Raw genomic sequence first — 16,112 nt, forward strand, 5'->3', positions numbered from 1 at the left:
AATAAACTCAGTATTTTATTTGGTGTTTTTATTTGGTGCGAAATAGAAGACAAAAATTGAAACAAGAATGAAACTCTAATTTAATTTGCACAAAGAGTAAAATTGGAATTAATTAATTGAAATGATGGTATTTTAGGTATAAAATGTTATTAAAGTTTCAGTCTCCATCTCTAAAAATTTTAGTCTCCTGTGTCCCTACTTTTTGGAGGTACTGAAATACTGAAATTTTAGAGATAGAGACATAAATTTTAGTACCAATCTCTAAACCAATAAACATGATACTGAGTCTTAGTTTCTCAGTCTCTGTCTCAATACCTCAAAACAAACACTATCTTACCATGCTTACACATGTAAATTTTTTTTATCACTAGAACAATCCTAAAATATCTCATCACACTTTTTTTATTATTAATTATTTTCTTTTCCTCCTTTCAAAATAATCCCAATAATTTCACTAGAATCCATTGTGCAAAGCCAGAAATTGGTGGCTTCTGTGTGTCTCATTCTAGAGAAATGCCAATCAAAGGCTCCAAATAAAGGAAAAGAAAAATAAAGCCAACAATTTCAAAAGGAACCCATGGGTAATAATAATGTATTTTAATTTATTGAAAGCAATGAGGTTTTGAATTGTTTGTTTTAACATTAAGAGGAAGAGATGGAATGAAGAAGTGGAAAGAGGTTATGGAGGAAGGAGAAGAAATAAATGGCAAATGGTGACAAATTTAATTTAATTTGGTTATGTTGATACAAATAGAGGGATTAATGGTTTGGTTGGCTAAATTTGTTAAATGAACCTAAATCATTTGTGAGTATTGTTGGTTTCTTTCAATATTTTATGATTAGTTTTGATAATCTTTTTGACTAAAGAGAAGAAAAAAAAAAGTTATGTTGACAGCTTTTATGAGATTGATTGGGTAACAGCGTCTCTGAAGTTGAGTGGAAGTTATAAAGAAGAAGAGTAAAGTATTGTTTTTCTTTTGGGCCAATTTTAAAGTTGTTTTTAATATTTAAATAGTTCTATTTAAGTTTTTAACGTTTTAAAATTGATTTAATGTTGTTATGTCGTTAGAGAGCTGTTAATAAAATTAACCGTGAGACAAAATTGAGACGATTTTAAAACGTTAAGGATTTAAATATGACGAAAACATTGAGAATAAAAATGATACATAGAATTAAATTTTAATTTTATCTTTTAATAATATCAATTTTTTACAGTTTATAGTTATTCAATTATTTTTTAATCACGCCTAAGTAAATTACACATAATCACATTACTTTCATTTTAAATAAATTTATTTTTTTATAATTTTACTCTTAAAGATTTTTACTTATCATGAAATGTTTGTAGAATGACTAGAATCACATTACTTTATTGTATCTATATCATTTTTTTTTTGCAAATTTATGTACTAATCATTCTACAAATATTTCATGATAAGTAAAAATTTTTAAGAGTGAAATTATAAAAAATAAATTTATTTAGAATAAAAGTAATGTGATTAAGTGTAATTCACTTAGGTGTGATTAAGAAATATATGTACGGTAAAAAATTAATATTATTGAATGATAAAATTAAATTTTATTTTTATGTATCATTTTTGTCTTCAACGTTTTCATCCTATTTAAGTTTTCAACGTTTCAAAATCGTCTTAATTTTCTCCCGCCGTCAATTCTGTTAACAGATTTCTAACAGTAGAATAACATTGAGTTAGTTTAAAACCTTAGAAATTTAAATAAGACGATTTAAATGTTAGAGATAACTTTAAAATTTACCCCAAATATTAGGAATAAAAATGATAATTTACTCTAAAAAAAATAATATTTGATATCGTTTCCGAAATAGATATAAGATTAATATGTTTATCTCATTTTTAAAATAACTATAGAGATAGAGATTGATATGTGCATCTAATTTTTAAAACAGTTATAAAGACTGATTTGTCCATCACAATTTTCAATCAAGAATTGATCTGTCTATTATCGTGTCATGTCGTTAGTTAATGTTAGTGAATAATAGAAGAATTTGACCAAAAATTATATTCCATATTAAATTTTTTGAGATTAAAATAACTGTTTTTATAAATTTAGAGCTGATTTTGATGATTATTATGTCGTAAACTCGTAACGCTAATTATACGCTACTAATGAGGAGAAAAAAGTAACGTAATCACATCAGAACGGATTAACGGAATTTAATGTTCTGAAATTGTGAATTTAATACCCATTATTACTCCAATTATGTGAGAATTACCCTCTCTTTCATTATTCTCTCTCTCAAAGAACAAAATCTGACAAAGATTACAAGTTTATTTATTACATACTCACGTCAACACGCCCAACCCACTCAGCTCTCAAGAGGGAAAAAAAACACGGTGCAACACTGTTTTTAGTTTCTACGGTAATTTTTTTAATTTAATAGATTAAAAATTAATTTATTATAGATGAAAGTTTTATTTAAAAATTTATTATTTATCAATAAATTATTATATTTATAAAATAAAATTCAAAATTTCAATACTAAATCATTAGACTAACCAAATTTAGTTATTACAATGCAACACTATATCGGACAAACATACTCTCATTATCGAGAATTTGACGAAGAAAAAGATATCTTTTAATATTTTGATCAAGAGGAAGTTTTAAATTTCTTTAAAAAATTTTGTTAACAAATACTCTAAAAATACAAGTTAAAATTATTTATCTTAAGCTTTTTAAATTCTATACATATTTTTTTATAGAATAATATTACACATTTAAATATTTTTATTTAACTAAATTTAAATAAGTTGGTCTAATATCAATAAAATTAATTATGAATAGTATTACTCTAAATCTTATTGTTTAACTTGGTTGAACTTGATTGATAAAAAAATTTGGATGTATAACATTACTCTTTTATATAATAAATATGTAAAAACTTAAAAATTTTACTAAATATATAAATTAAAAAATAAATATTTTATAATAAATAAAAAAAATTTTGTTTACTTTTTATAAATATTTAATAAAATTTAATATTTATTTTAATAGTTTTGAATAATTATATAAAGAATTAATTTAAAAAGAGTAAACATAAAATAAAAATATATTATATATTATAGATTATATATTAATTAAAAAATATAATATATGATTATGTAATATATTTTAAAAAAACATAATATATAATAAGAAACCGTTTGGCCTAGTAATAGCCAAGTTGCTTTTCATCCTTGTTCAAAATCTATGACAATTTGATAATTAGTTCTAAAAGCACTGACGGATAGATAAAAAAATCCTTATTAAAAACAACAAAATAAGAAAAACTATAAAAGTATAAGTAAATTATAAATAAGTTTTTGATTTTTTATCTCGAAGACTTGATTAATTTAAAGTATAAAAATTATTCATCTTTTAAAATATGAAATATTTAAGTTTTTTTAGAAAACTGATTTGTTTTTATATATTTGGGACGAAAGAACTTAAATGTCTCGTATTTTAGAAGATTAAAAAAAATTTTGTATTTTTAATTAGTCAGAAACTTTTGTATTTTCGAATTAAAAAATTAAAAACCTATTTATTTTTTTCTTTTAAAGTACACATAAAAAATAAAAAAAATTATCGAAATATACTCAAAAAATTAATTTTTATGGACAAAAATATCATATCATTAGTGCGTTTGTAAAGTTTGAAATATATTTTTTATTGAAATTAATTTTTTAGGCATATTTTAATATTTATAAATTTTAGAGTATATTTTTATTTATCTCAAATTCTTTCATACATATTTTTGTTGATTTTTTGAAGAAAAAAAGAAAATTAGTTTTAAAGTTTAATTCTATTAAAAATTATAATAATTAATTCGATTATCACGCCCTTTAAAATCTTATCTAACACTTGTGTTTAAGATAAGGTAAAAACTCAGGTGAAGTCGACTTTACGTGAAGTTGATACCTGAAAGCCGTTAGATGAAAATTTAGTCAAATCAGTCAAATCATTTAACGATTTTCACGTATCAACTTCACGTAAAATCGACTGCAACTGACTTTCTATCTTAAGATAATTAACGTGTTCTTCTCCCTCATATGGTTTTTATTTATGATTTTGTAACATAACACCATTATATAGATAAAAACATGATAAGGACTATTTTGGGACACCCTACTAAGTTGGGTACAAAATTTTCCGTCTCTTATACGCACTTGCATATGCCTATCATGACCACCTTTTATACTTTTATAATAATTATTTGAGTATCCAACTTTTTTTTATTCTATTTTGCAAATTTTTTGTTCATCACTCGGTAAATTACCACCATTAATCTTCACTTTGGTTTCTATTTTCATATATAGAAATAGATTCAATATAGTTTGTTGTCGCACAATACTAAGCTAACATAATCGTAATAAAATTTGACTCGAAGATATCATATTAGTTACCGTGTTTAATTTCGAAGACTAAATTGAGATTGTATTTATTTTTTTCTTGAACAAATTTAATTAACATGTTTGTTCATAGATTAATTAACATACAAATTTTTATTAAAAAAGTATTATTTTGCTTTTGGTTTTCTCCTTTTGATTTTGATTGTTAATCAGAATCTATTTCAAAAAGTTCTATTAATTTAAGTAAAAAAAAATTATTACTATCTCTTTCATAATCTATTTTATTTTACTACATAACAAACTCTAAGGATTTAATAACATTAAAAAAGAACAAATTTGCCCATCAAGTTACGTTTGTTTATCGACACAAACACTACAAACTAAAACATAAAATTATATTTGACAAATAAAATATTATATTTCAAACTATTAGATAATATATTTTGTATTTTTTTGAGATATTAATAAAAGGTATAATTTATTTTTTATTTTTTATTTTATTATTTTTATTAATTTTTTATAATCATATTTTTTATTATATTTTTTCCTAAATTTGTTATAAACGAGATTTAATTAAATTTTTATAATTTGTTATTTTTTATATTTAATTTATTAATAATAAAATATAAAAATATTAATTTTTTAATTTTATTTTTTATTTTTTAATTTTATTTTTTATTTTTTAATTTTATTTTTAATGTCATATTTTATTTTGTTTTCAAAATTAAACACCACTTTAGTTAACTAATTAGATGCTAAATTGCTACTAAAAGGAGATTAAAAAAAAACTTCAAATTTATTTTCAAGGTGAGAAACCTCTTGTTTTTTGTAAGTTGTAACTAGGTTAACTATATTAAAATAAGAAAAATTCTTAGGGCCAATAATTTTTAGTATTTTTAGTTATTATTTTACTAATATAAATATTAAATTAGTTTTAATAAATAAATTTTATTAGTTCATATATATAAATTCTAAAAAATATGAATATAAATTATATTGATTCATGTATATAAATTTTAATAAATATAAGTATAAATTATATATTTCTTACATGCAAAATTTCTGTAAATATAGATACAAATTATTACTAATCAAGTGTTAATAAAAAATTAGAATATTTATTGATTATGTAGTAGAGTAAACTACCATTTCTACCTACGAAAGTTGAAAACGTTGACATATCTACTCACAAAAGAAAAGAATTACCATTTGTACCCATGAAATATGGATTCTGTACAACAAAATTATCCAAACACTAAAAAATTACCTAAAATCACTAAATTACCCTTATCTTCACCACCACTTTTCTAATCTCAAATTCCACCACCACCCAAACTCTTCTTTACCACCACTCTCATCCCCAACTACCACCACCACAACTAGCTCGCCGCCCTTCTCTCTGTCACCCTCCCCTTCGACGACAATACTCCCACTCCCTCCTCGTCCACCACCTCCGTCTCATCGGTCGCGCTCCCAGACCCTTCCCCTCGCCTCGCCGCCATCGCTTCCCTCCACAGCGCCATCCTCTACCTTTACAACTTTCTCCTCGTTACTCACTCCGCTCACTTCCTCTCCCAAGGTCTCTCCCAACTCCTCTCCGACAAGTTAAACCTTAATCCCCACTCTCCAATTTTCAGTTTTTAAAAATTTCCCCAATTTTTTGATAAAAATTTTATCTTTTGTCGTTCTTTGCTTTAGGTTGTATGAGGTTAGGCAAGCGACTGTTGTAGTGTACGGTACACTATGTGCAGTGATCTGTTTGGTTTCTGTGACATTAAACGGGAGACTGAATCATGTTATACTTGGTGGTTTGGTTGACCGTTTCATAGGTTGGGCGTTGCCCTTGTTAAGCAATGTCAACGCCGTTGATGGGACGAAGGAATTGGCATTGAAAGGTTTGCGTGAGTTTCTTAATGTTGGGGATATTGATGGAGGCGTGGAGCTAAGAGATATGCTTTGCCAATTCTCAAAGCTTGTCAGGTGCTGCTTGAGGATGAGAGAACTTCATTGAGCTTGTTGCATAGGCTTGTTGGGGTTATCACTTTGATATCATTAAAGTTCTTGAGGTGCTTTCAACCTCATTTTCCTGATATTGTTGATTTGCTTCTCGGTTGGGTGTTGGTGCCGGACCTTGCTAATTCAAATAGGAAGGTCTGATTGTGGGTTCCGACGACGCCACCAGAGAGAACAATAGCATGTAATAGAGAGAGAAGAGAAAATGGGGAGGCTGGCTCTCTGAAATAGATTTTGGTTTAGAAAGGGGTGAAAAGGAAGAGGGGGAAGACGATGGTACTAGTGGTGGAGACTGGAAATTAGGGTAGTTTAGAAATTTTATTTAATTTTTTAGGGTTTGGATAATTTTGCTTGCAAAAATAATTTTTTATGGGTACAAATGGTAATTTTTGTCTTCGATAGATAAATATGTCAACATCTTCAAATTTTGTGGGTAGAAATAGTAGTTTACTCTTATGTAGTATTATGATTATTTTTAAAATAAATTTCAATAATTTTTTAATGTAGAGAAAATGATCAAAGTAAAGAAAATAACAAAAATACTTTCAAAAAATATTGAATATTTATAAAAATTATTATTATATTTTTAAAATAGTGTTTAGAACACAAAATAGTTAATTTTTTTTTAATTTGTCTTTTTAGATTTTTTTTAATCCTGGCTCACATTTTCTGTCACACACACTATAAACACTTATTCTCTCTCTCTCTCTCTCTCTCTCTCTTTTAACCTGTTTGTCTTTGTTCTCCTTGTTCTCTCTCTTTCTCTGAATGATGATGATGGTGATGAGAAAATGGAGTTGATGAGAGAGAAATGGCACAGCCACAGCCACAGCCACAGCAACACCACCATCATCACAACAACAACAATGGCGGTGGTAGCAGCACCCAAAAACAACAACACCATGTTCTCCATGACTTTCTCGGCATGAAGCCCAACAACGATATACGCCTCTCTACTGACCTCTCACCTTCCTCTTCCTCCGCCGCTGCACGCGGCCCCTTCTCCTCCTCCGCCGCCTCCGACATCGCTTCCGGTGAGTCACTCACTCACCGAGTTACCGAGTTAGTAGTAGTAGTAGTAGTACCCCCTTCCAACCCGCCATTTGCGTTTAACCTTAAAATGCAATCTTTTTGTTCTTTCTAACTTGGTAACTCCACTTTTTTCCATACTTAGTTCAAACTTTTCAGTGAATATTTTTAAATAAATAATTTAAGAAAAACTTCTTTTCATCATAAGCGCATTATGTAATTATTTTTTGAAAATGAAAAAAAAAAAAAAAACTCTTTTGAAGAGCATTGTTTTGTTACTTGTGATCTGTTTCTATGCATCAATTCTCATCCACTGTTGTTGTTCTCTCTCTCTCTCTCTCTCTCTCTCTCTCTCTCTCTCTCTCAGTGTTAGGGTAGGTTGATTCTTATGGTTTAATAACATAATTTTGGTGTGTCTTTGGAATTTTTGTTCTATTTATTTATTTTCCTTAAATAGTTATTTCCTTCATTAGCTTTCAGTCTAGAGTATTTAGCTTAACATAGTAGTAGCTTTTTAATTTTTTTTTTAATTTTGGGTAATGTAAATTTAATTAATGGCAGCGTTTATTCTGCGTTGGAGTTGTTCCAATTGCTTTACACGATTGTTTTGGGCTTGATTCTCTTTTTCATTTTTCTGCATTTGTTATTTTTCATTGGGTTTTTGCTAATAATCTTAATGAGTGGCCACCTTTTTCGTTTTACAACTTGGAGTGCTGAATTTAATCAATCATTTTGAATAGCAATTAGAGTGAAACTATGGTTGTGACTTCTGTCTTGTCAATTATAGTGAAAACTATAAGGCATTACTATTGAGTAGATGTGCTTGCTTACTTAAAGAAATCTTTTAATGGTTCTTGTTTCTATAAATGTAATGTATTTCCCCTCATCAATTTGATAGAAAAACAGGTAGGGAATCATCTTGAAGGGGTTCCATACTATGGTCCACGAAGTGATTTTTCTGGCACCGAGATAAGCAACAGATTAGTGGGAAACAAGAGAAGCAATTCTGATTCTACTTTTATGGGTTCCTCCAGAGATGCCTTCCAAATGGTCCCTGATTCCTTTCAAAACTCTCATTTGATGAAGGTTTGATTGAAATGCCGAATAATTCTTTTTTCCTATCCTGTGTCTACAATTACTGAATAAGAAAAAGGTGCTCTTGATTTGTCTCCTATACTCATTGATATCTAAAAGTTCTATTTTGAAACAGGTCCTTCGTAGTGCTGCCGGAGGAGAGAAGCTTAGAAGGCCAAATGATGACGAAGTGTTGCTCGGTATGCAGTCGCTGAAGCCAATGTCTGCTTCTCTATTTCAGCCTCCTACAAATTCCAAGCTTGATGCCAATAAATGGGAACGATCTTTACTCATGAATGTTGGCCCTTCCATGCAGCATCCCCCGCGTGGAGGTCAACTGACGCCGTTTGTACACCAAATAGCCTCAAACAAAATGAGGGATGCCAATGCCGGTCCTTCATTTATTTCTCAGTCAGCTGCTGATGAAGGATCTAGAACAGGAATTAAGGGCCCTGGCATTTTAAGTTCCATAAACCCAACTGCTTTGGGCATTGAGAAATCATCATCTGCAGGGTTTCTTGGTGGAAGCAGGACAAAGACTGTAAGTAATGTAGTGGACCCCGAATCATCGGCACTTCCAAGGTAAATCTTTCCACCTTGGTTCTTTCTACTTTTGGTCCCTCTCACAAAATGGAGAAGCTACTTGATTTTGGTTCATTTTGGTATTGGTTGCAGTCAACATGGCCAAAAATCTTCCAGCCGCCAGATGACTATATTTTATGGGGGTCAGGCTCATGTTTTCGATGATGTCCACCCTCACAAGGTCGGTCTGTCTTATTGGTAGCTTGCCGTATCTGTTTATTACATGTTTACTTTCAGTGAAATAAGGCCTCTAATTAATTAGGCTGACTGGCAATTTTTCAAGCAAAATTTAACTCCTATATGATAACTATGCTTCTGTTCCAATTATTGTTGAGAAACATGTATTGATATACTGGATTGATTTCCATAGAAACCATACCACTCTAATGTAGTTGCTAGAGCTTGCTTTACTTTGTCATTGCACCATCTTGTGCCTCTGTTGAACCTATAATTGCAGCTGAAAAAAGCTCTGTGGCAATCATTGATTCAACTCTGCTTAAGTTTTGGCACCCAGATGGAAAATCACTATTCAGTATTTTCTACTTGAACAGTTATCCTAACCTTTTTCTGGTATTCCAGAATGTATATGCTGCTCTTTATATAAGAATACCTGTGTTTAAAGTTGGTATAGCACTTATAATACAAAAATGATGGAAAAATAGATGTAAACAATAGGATTTAGGCTTTATGGACAAAATGGAAGAGTGCTTTTGGTGTTATTGACAAATTGATTATAAGAATTTAGATTGAAATGGTTTGTCTTTAGAAATGGCTTACAATAAAACATGAAAAACGCTGTTTTATCTATTTTACCTATCCCATGTAGTTCTAGTAGGAAAAATCTTGTCAATTGTTTACTGGGAAGTAATTTGGGGTAGCACTTAGTGTGAAAAAGATCGGAGTTGCTTTAAGTGTTTTGTCTATAGCCGTGGTTCACAATAGGGCACGATAGTATCGATTGATCCTTGTAATCAAGCCTAGCTAATGGGTTAAGGATTGGTTGTTGTTGTTGGTTGGGAGTAGTGTTTAAGATCAGTCTTATTCCCCTTTCTGTCTTTTCTTTCCCCTCGTACTTTTGTCTTGTACTTTCCAACATGTTTGCTTCTTTTGGGAGTTTATGGACTTCCTATTACTTTTTGGCTTTCCAAAATAATTTTCTAATGTTAAATTAAAGCTAAGAACTGGATAGGTTTGAAGATTATTGTATAAATTATGCTTGACTTCGGCAGACTCTGAGCAGTAGATGAAAGCACTTAATTCTTGTATGTTTAGCTGTTGATGAAACACCATATGTTCTTTCATCAATGGGACTTGGAGAAGGCCTGATTTAACCTTGTGTCATAGTTCTTTATGGTACCTAGTGCAAAATAATGAGCTGTGTTGATTTACATAAGTACCATATCAATCTGAAGTTGTTTTACTTTTTAATTGCAATGTAAAAGGATTTGTAGCAACCAATAATGCAATTGCTATGTTATGGTGCTTGGGTGGAAACCACTATTGGTGTATTTTCAATTACTGATGAGAACTTGTGCACTTTTCTTTTAGTATTCCAGAATATATATTCTGTTGATTGGCTCTTTATAATAGAAAATAATTAATGATTTTTTGGTGTTAGTTGTCACAATAGTGTTTGAAGTACATACAACAGTAGTTATGACAGAATACAGGATGACTGGGAAATTAAAGAAGTTACTTGTAATAGGAAAGTACTTATTATTAATCCATTTAGGGTGGTTTTGGTAAAGCTGATTGGAGAGGTGCTTGTCTTTTCAGAAGCATAAGCACTCACTTTGTGTTTGTTGAATAAAATAATACAATGTGATTGTGTTTTAGTTTTTAAAGGCTAGAGATGCTTTTGAAAGTACATATAAAGATTTTTTCCAATGCTAGCTTATGCTTTTAAAAAAAAAAAGTCTAATATAATTTTATATGTTAATAAATAGCTAGATGTACTTTATTACGCTTATGACTATAACTATTGAATTCAAAAAATTAAAAGTAATTTCACCGAACACTATTTTTGTAACTTAAAAGTTTATTGAAAGCCACTTTTATTTTTTTTTACCAAACATAACTGTTGCAATTTTTGAAAAGCTATCTTTGGAAAGCCAAGAAAGATAAGCAACTTTTGAAAAGCATAAGGTTTACCAAACCCACCCTTAGTCAACCTTATATTTTGGGGAAATAGCTTGTTTCTGGTTTTTTGTTAATATATGATTTGGTATAGCACCACCTATTGTGGAAAAGAATCTTGCTTTTAGTGGTATAATCACATGTGAAGCAAATATTTGGAGGCATGAATAAGCCAAGTACATCAAATGAATGGTAGTTCAATAAAGATACCAAGAAAAGTAATAGGTGAAACTCTTGAGAAGGATTTAGATTTAGTGGTTTGCCTAAGGGTGTGTGATTCACAATAGAACACCATGGCATCATTTAATTATGCTGTCAACCCTACCCAGTGGTAGTGGGAAACTGTAATGGTGGCTTTTGTTGTGATAGTGATCAAGTTGGTTATTGTTCCCCTTTTGTCTGCTTTTTATTTTCTTCAGGGTTTTTGTCTTGAACTTTTCCAAATTTTTTCTATGGCTGAGATATGGAAATTTTAGAACTCATTTTTATTTTTATTTTTTTGACTTTCCAAAACATATTTCCAGTAAAAGCTAAGACTTGGAATTTATTGCTATAGCTAGTTGTATCAAACTTTTACAAGGTTGGCCTTTGGGGTATAAATTGTGCTAGGCTTGCGCTTAAATTCTGATTTGTAGATGAAACATTAAATTTTCTTTCAATAGCATCAATTTAAAGAAGATCCAATGTTACCTTGTTTCTTGGTTAATTTTACTTCTTGGTGCAAATGTTGGGCCATGTTGTATGATCTCTTTCCTGAAATTATAAGTTAGCAGCAAGATGTTACAATGCGTCTTGGGATCCCATTTACTGCCTTGAGTTTCAAAATCTGTTGGCATTCAATGCTGTTATGCTGGTTTTCAGCAAATTTCTCTTTTGGTAATCTCTTAATATTGGTTACTTGGTTAGTTGTATTGAGCAAGTACGTGTGCTTTGTGATTATTTATTTTTAAATGTGCTTTTGGATATCTATTTGGAAAGTTTTCAAGTATTGATTATGACCAGAATGATTAGTATTCATATAGTTGTATATCCTAAATATACCTTAAAATTGCGTGTAACCATTGGTGTCAATGGATTAAAATGATAATAAGCTTCTGTAAAACCACTTAAATAGGTACATTGCTACAAAATCAAAATTAGTAGGTCGCTGATGCGGACAATGAGAGGCTCTTAAAGGGCATGCTTTGCTTTGGAAAAGGCTTTCTGGACATGGAAATGACAAATTGGTTATCACATTAATATGAGCATCACGAAATTCATCGTCTTTGTTTTAGTTGGTATCTATATTTAGGATATTAATTGTTTGCTTTAATCAAAATATAGTGAGGATATGTTAAACTTTTTAACCTTATTATTAATCTTGTGTACACGGTATCAACTTGGGTTGGTCGAGTGGTCAGCTCACTCGTCCGCTTAAGCAAGTTTCGGGAGTTCGAACCCCGCCTTGTGCATACAGCAACTCATTGGCCAGCGGCAGATCCTTAAATGGAGCTCATATCCGCGATGGATTAGTCCTTAACCTGTCGGGTTGGGGGATACCGTTTGGGTAAACAAAAAAAAAAAAAGTACAACACAACAACAAAACAATAATGATTCTAAGCCTTATCTTATTAGGTTTGGTCAGCGTAATTGATCACTTGATGCTATAGAGTATAGTCCCTTCCAATGTTTTAATCTATTGCTGTGTTTAAATATTAAATAATGAGCAGCTATGATGTTCTTGGAAAATTTCAAGGTGCATACTATAGAAAAGTCTTAATTTATGTCATTATTTAGGATCTGAAATTCTATGCATGCAGAATGAGGGTACATGATTTCATGTTTTCATCTAATATATGCAGGCAGATGTTATAATGTCTTTAGCCGGGTCAAATGGCGGATCATGGTCAACAGCATTCTCACCAAAATCTTCTGTAAAGCTGGCAAATGATAGTAACTTGCACAGCGGAGAGAACGACACGGGTATCCCACATGATCTTCACGGGAGGTTGCCCATTACTGGAAGTTCTAGCCATGCCATTGTGCCTGGTGATCGAATATCTACTCCGGCAGGTAATCCTCCAACATAGGTGCATGTTTTTGATTTCTCATCAGGAGTACTTTCTAATTTCTACTGCCAAAAAGATAAGAGCTCCAAAGGTTGATCACATCCCTTTTTATAAAACAACTAACTGTTGTCTCAATAAGCCGAGTTAAATGGTTACATGCATAAAACGACGTCTAATTGTTCTATTTGTAAATCATTTTCATGCTTTAGTAATTTATTAGCATTCCTTCTCATAGAATTTGTTTATACCAACTCAAAATTTGCTCATTGCTTTTTTAGCTTATGATCTATTTAAACTTTATGGGATAATGTTTCTCTTCCTAGAACAAGAAAAGTGCAATTAACCCTCCTGAACTTTGGTTTGTATATGCAGTAATCAAGCAGTGCCAAAGACTTATGTTAACATTTTCTTTTTCCAAAATTATTCATTTACATCATTGACAAAATTACCCCTTAATAGAAGCTGTAAATTGCACATGAACCAATGTTTCAGGGTGGTTAATTGCATTATTCGCCGAGTTTATGTCGTTCTAATCGTTCATCATTTTGTTATGTATTGCTAAATAACTAGTTGTAGTGGCAAACCAGGGAAGCATTGTATCTAAACATACAAGAAATCCTGTTCAAGCATCTGAACCCAGATCTGAAGACAAAAAAAGAGCACAATGATACCGAGTTTTGAGTCTGAAAGGTTTGTTTATGTTCTATTAATTAATTGGAAGGCTTAAGAAAGAGCTTTCTCTTATTCTGATAACTATTGAGTATCATCCTCTTAGTGTATCAAATTTTCTTCTAATCTTATAACTTATTAACCTTTTTTTTTCCCTTTTTTTCTAACATTAAGAGGATCTTGTACTGCGGTTTCCATTTTGGTACAAAAAATTTTTAGATAACGAAGACTTGTTCTTGTCTAAGGTTGCCTCATCGCCTCTATGTTCAACTAGTGCTTACATATGTAGTTTAATTTAGTATCAATTGATCTGAATAAAGTTACTTGATGCTGGTCTTTCTTAGGAACATCATTTTATGGTTACTATAACAGTATAACTATTAGTTTTGATCTTTTGATGGAACAACCTACAATTGAGTTTCATCACCAAAGGGTTTGGCTAATCTTGATCCGTTTCGACCTACATAGCTTTGTGTGTTCTACCTTTATAAGGGAGGAAGAATGCAAGGTTTCTTTAAATCTTCAAATTCATCCATAATAAAATTTGTCAAATCTTTTAGCAAATTTTCTTCTATTTTGTTTTGATAATATTTATAGTTGAAAAATATCTTTTGGTGGTTCTTTTCGATACATCTCAACAAACCCAAAACCGGGTAGAGGCAAAATAGAACCTCAAATAAACAATTAATTTGGGTTAGTCGAGTGGTCAGCTCACTCGTCTGCTTAAGCAAGTGTCGAGAGTTTGAATTTTGCTTTGTACAAGTAGCAACTCATTGGTCAGTGACAGACCCTTATAAATGGAGTAATCCACGTTGGATTAGTCTTTGACCTACCAACCGACTATTAGTCTTTGACCTATCGACCTAGAGAACACCGGGGGAAACAAAAAAAAAACCCTCAAACAAACAACAAATCAGACCAAGCACAAGAGTATAACACAACAAAACACACTACACAGCTACAATCCAAAACATATCAATACCATAATAAGATTCATATATCTATTAGCACTTTTCTTGAGAAAAGATGACCCCTGAAGCTCATGCACCTCAGGTTTGTTTGCAAAATAACCCCTCCTCTTTGATTGTGGCCACTGGCCACATTTAACTCCTTACGAAGATCATAGCATTTCTAGCTTTTCATAAACTCCACAAGGTACCAAATTTGACCAGAGGCTTTGTAAAACTGGAGGAGTAATTGACCCTCTGCCGAACCTTCTTCTCTATAGAAAACCTGCGAAAAACATTTTAACAGTATAAGATCCAGATTTTTCATGATTCCATACCATGAATTCCCACTCTCTCCATCAGTGCATACAACTATACAAGTGAGAGTCAATACCAAGAGAATCAAATGATCAATTAAAAGATATAGTATAGATTTTCTGTATTGCATAAGAATTATGGATAGACTTCTCAATTCAACATGATTAGGAATATCAAGTTCATAATGTCGAGCTTGTATTCAAAGTTCATAATGTCGAGCTTGTATTCAAATGTGTAACGAGTCACGAGAATAAAGTCGTTTTGTGAGTTTACATATTTTAACCACATAAAAAAAATTTATAATTGGGATCTAAAGTTTAACTTAAAAGTAAGTAATTCTTTTATATTGTCATTGAATCGATTTATTATTAAGTTCTTGCAATTGAGTATCCATTGTATCAATAAATAAGTTAACACAACAGTATACTCGATTGAGATTTGGTCAACAATTTTGCGATTTCGACCTCTTCTAGAAATATATAATGCATTCATATAAGGAACTTTAACATCATGCTTCTCACATAATAATAATAATAGTATAACATCTTTGAATAAAGATTCCCTCATTTTTGGATATGGTAGTAGAAATTAGAATTAATGAAATTCAATATATCTTGGTTTTCCATTGCAACGCTTGACAAAGATTATGAATATCATCTAGTATATTTTTTCATTAAATGTAAAATAAAGACAAATTCAAAAGATATAATAACATCATAAGTAGCACTAGCATTATCATGAGTAAAAAAAATTTCTTCTTTTCAAATATTTCACAAGTAGCATTAAACATATATAACAAACTAAATGAGATCTTCATTTGATGTCTCTAGATCTCTACATAGTCCACTACTTATCTCAATTTCATCATTATCATTTTAAGTTTGTAACATGGATTGCTTGAGTAGCTCTGAATTGATCATTCACGTTTG

General features: G+C 30.5%; 1 protein-coding gene across 3 annotated transcripts; it reads left to right on the forward strand.

Annotated features, from left to right (window-relative positions):
• The first annotated feature begins 6,065 nt into the window (after positions 1–6,065).
• Positions 6,066–14,163, forward strand: LOC112770958 (protein TIFY 8). 3 transcript variants are annotated; one of them, XM_025815472.2, is made up of 6 exons: positions 6,066–7,414; positions 8,308–8,495; positions 8,620–9,065; positions 9,159–9,246; positions 13,043–13,253; positions 13,820–14,163. In XM_025815472.2, exons 1-6 carry the CDS (start codon positions 7,192–7,194, stop codon positions 13,915–13,917), a joined length of 1,254 nt encoding a protein of 417 aa, XP_025671257.1. In that variant the 5' UTR covers positions 6,066–7,191; the 3' UTR covers positions 13,918–14,163. The 3 variants fall into 3 exon arrangements, with proteins under 3 accessions (XP_025671257.1, XP_025671258.1, XP_025671259.1); XM_025815473.2 differs by having other exon boundaries at positions 13,826–14,163; XM_025815474.2 differs by having other exon boundaries at positions 7,057–7,414; positions 13,837–14,163.
• Positions 14,164–16,112: the final 1,949 nt, after the last annotated feature.

The sequence above is a fragment of the Arachis hypogaea genome, chromosome 18, assembly GCF_003086295.3.
Source record: "Arachis hypogaea cultivar Tifrunner chromosome 18, arahy.Tifrunner.gnm2.J5K5, whole genome shotgun sequence".
Classification (NCBI taxonomy): Eukaryota; Viridiplantae; Streptophyta; class Magnoliopsida; order Fabales; family Fabaceae; genus Arachis; species Arachis hypogaea.

Excerpts from the sequence above, each read along its gene's own strand:
- LOC112770958 (XM_025815472.2), top strand. The coding sequence starts at position 7,192 with ATGGCACAGCCACAGCCACAGCCACAGCAACACCACCATCATCACAAC. Across the intron at positions 9,247-13,042 it reads ATGATGTCCACCCTCACAAG|GCAGATGTTATAATGTCTTT; the intron begins GTCGGTCTGTCT and ends TAATATATGCAG. Across the intron at positions 13,254-13,819 it reads TCGAATATCTACTCCGGCAG|TTGTAGTGGCAAACCAGGGA; the intron begins GTAATCCTCCAA and ends CTAAATAACTAG.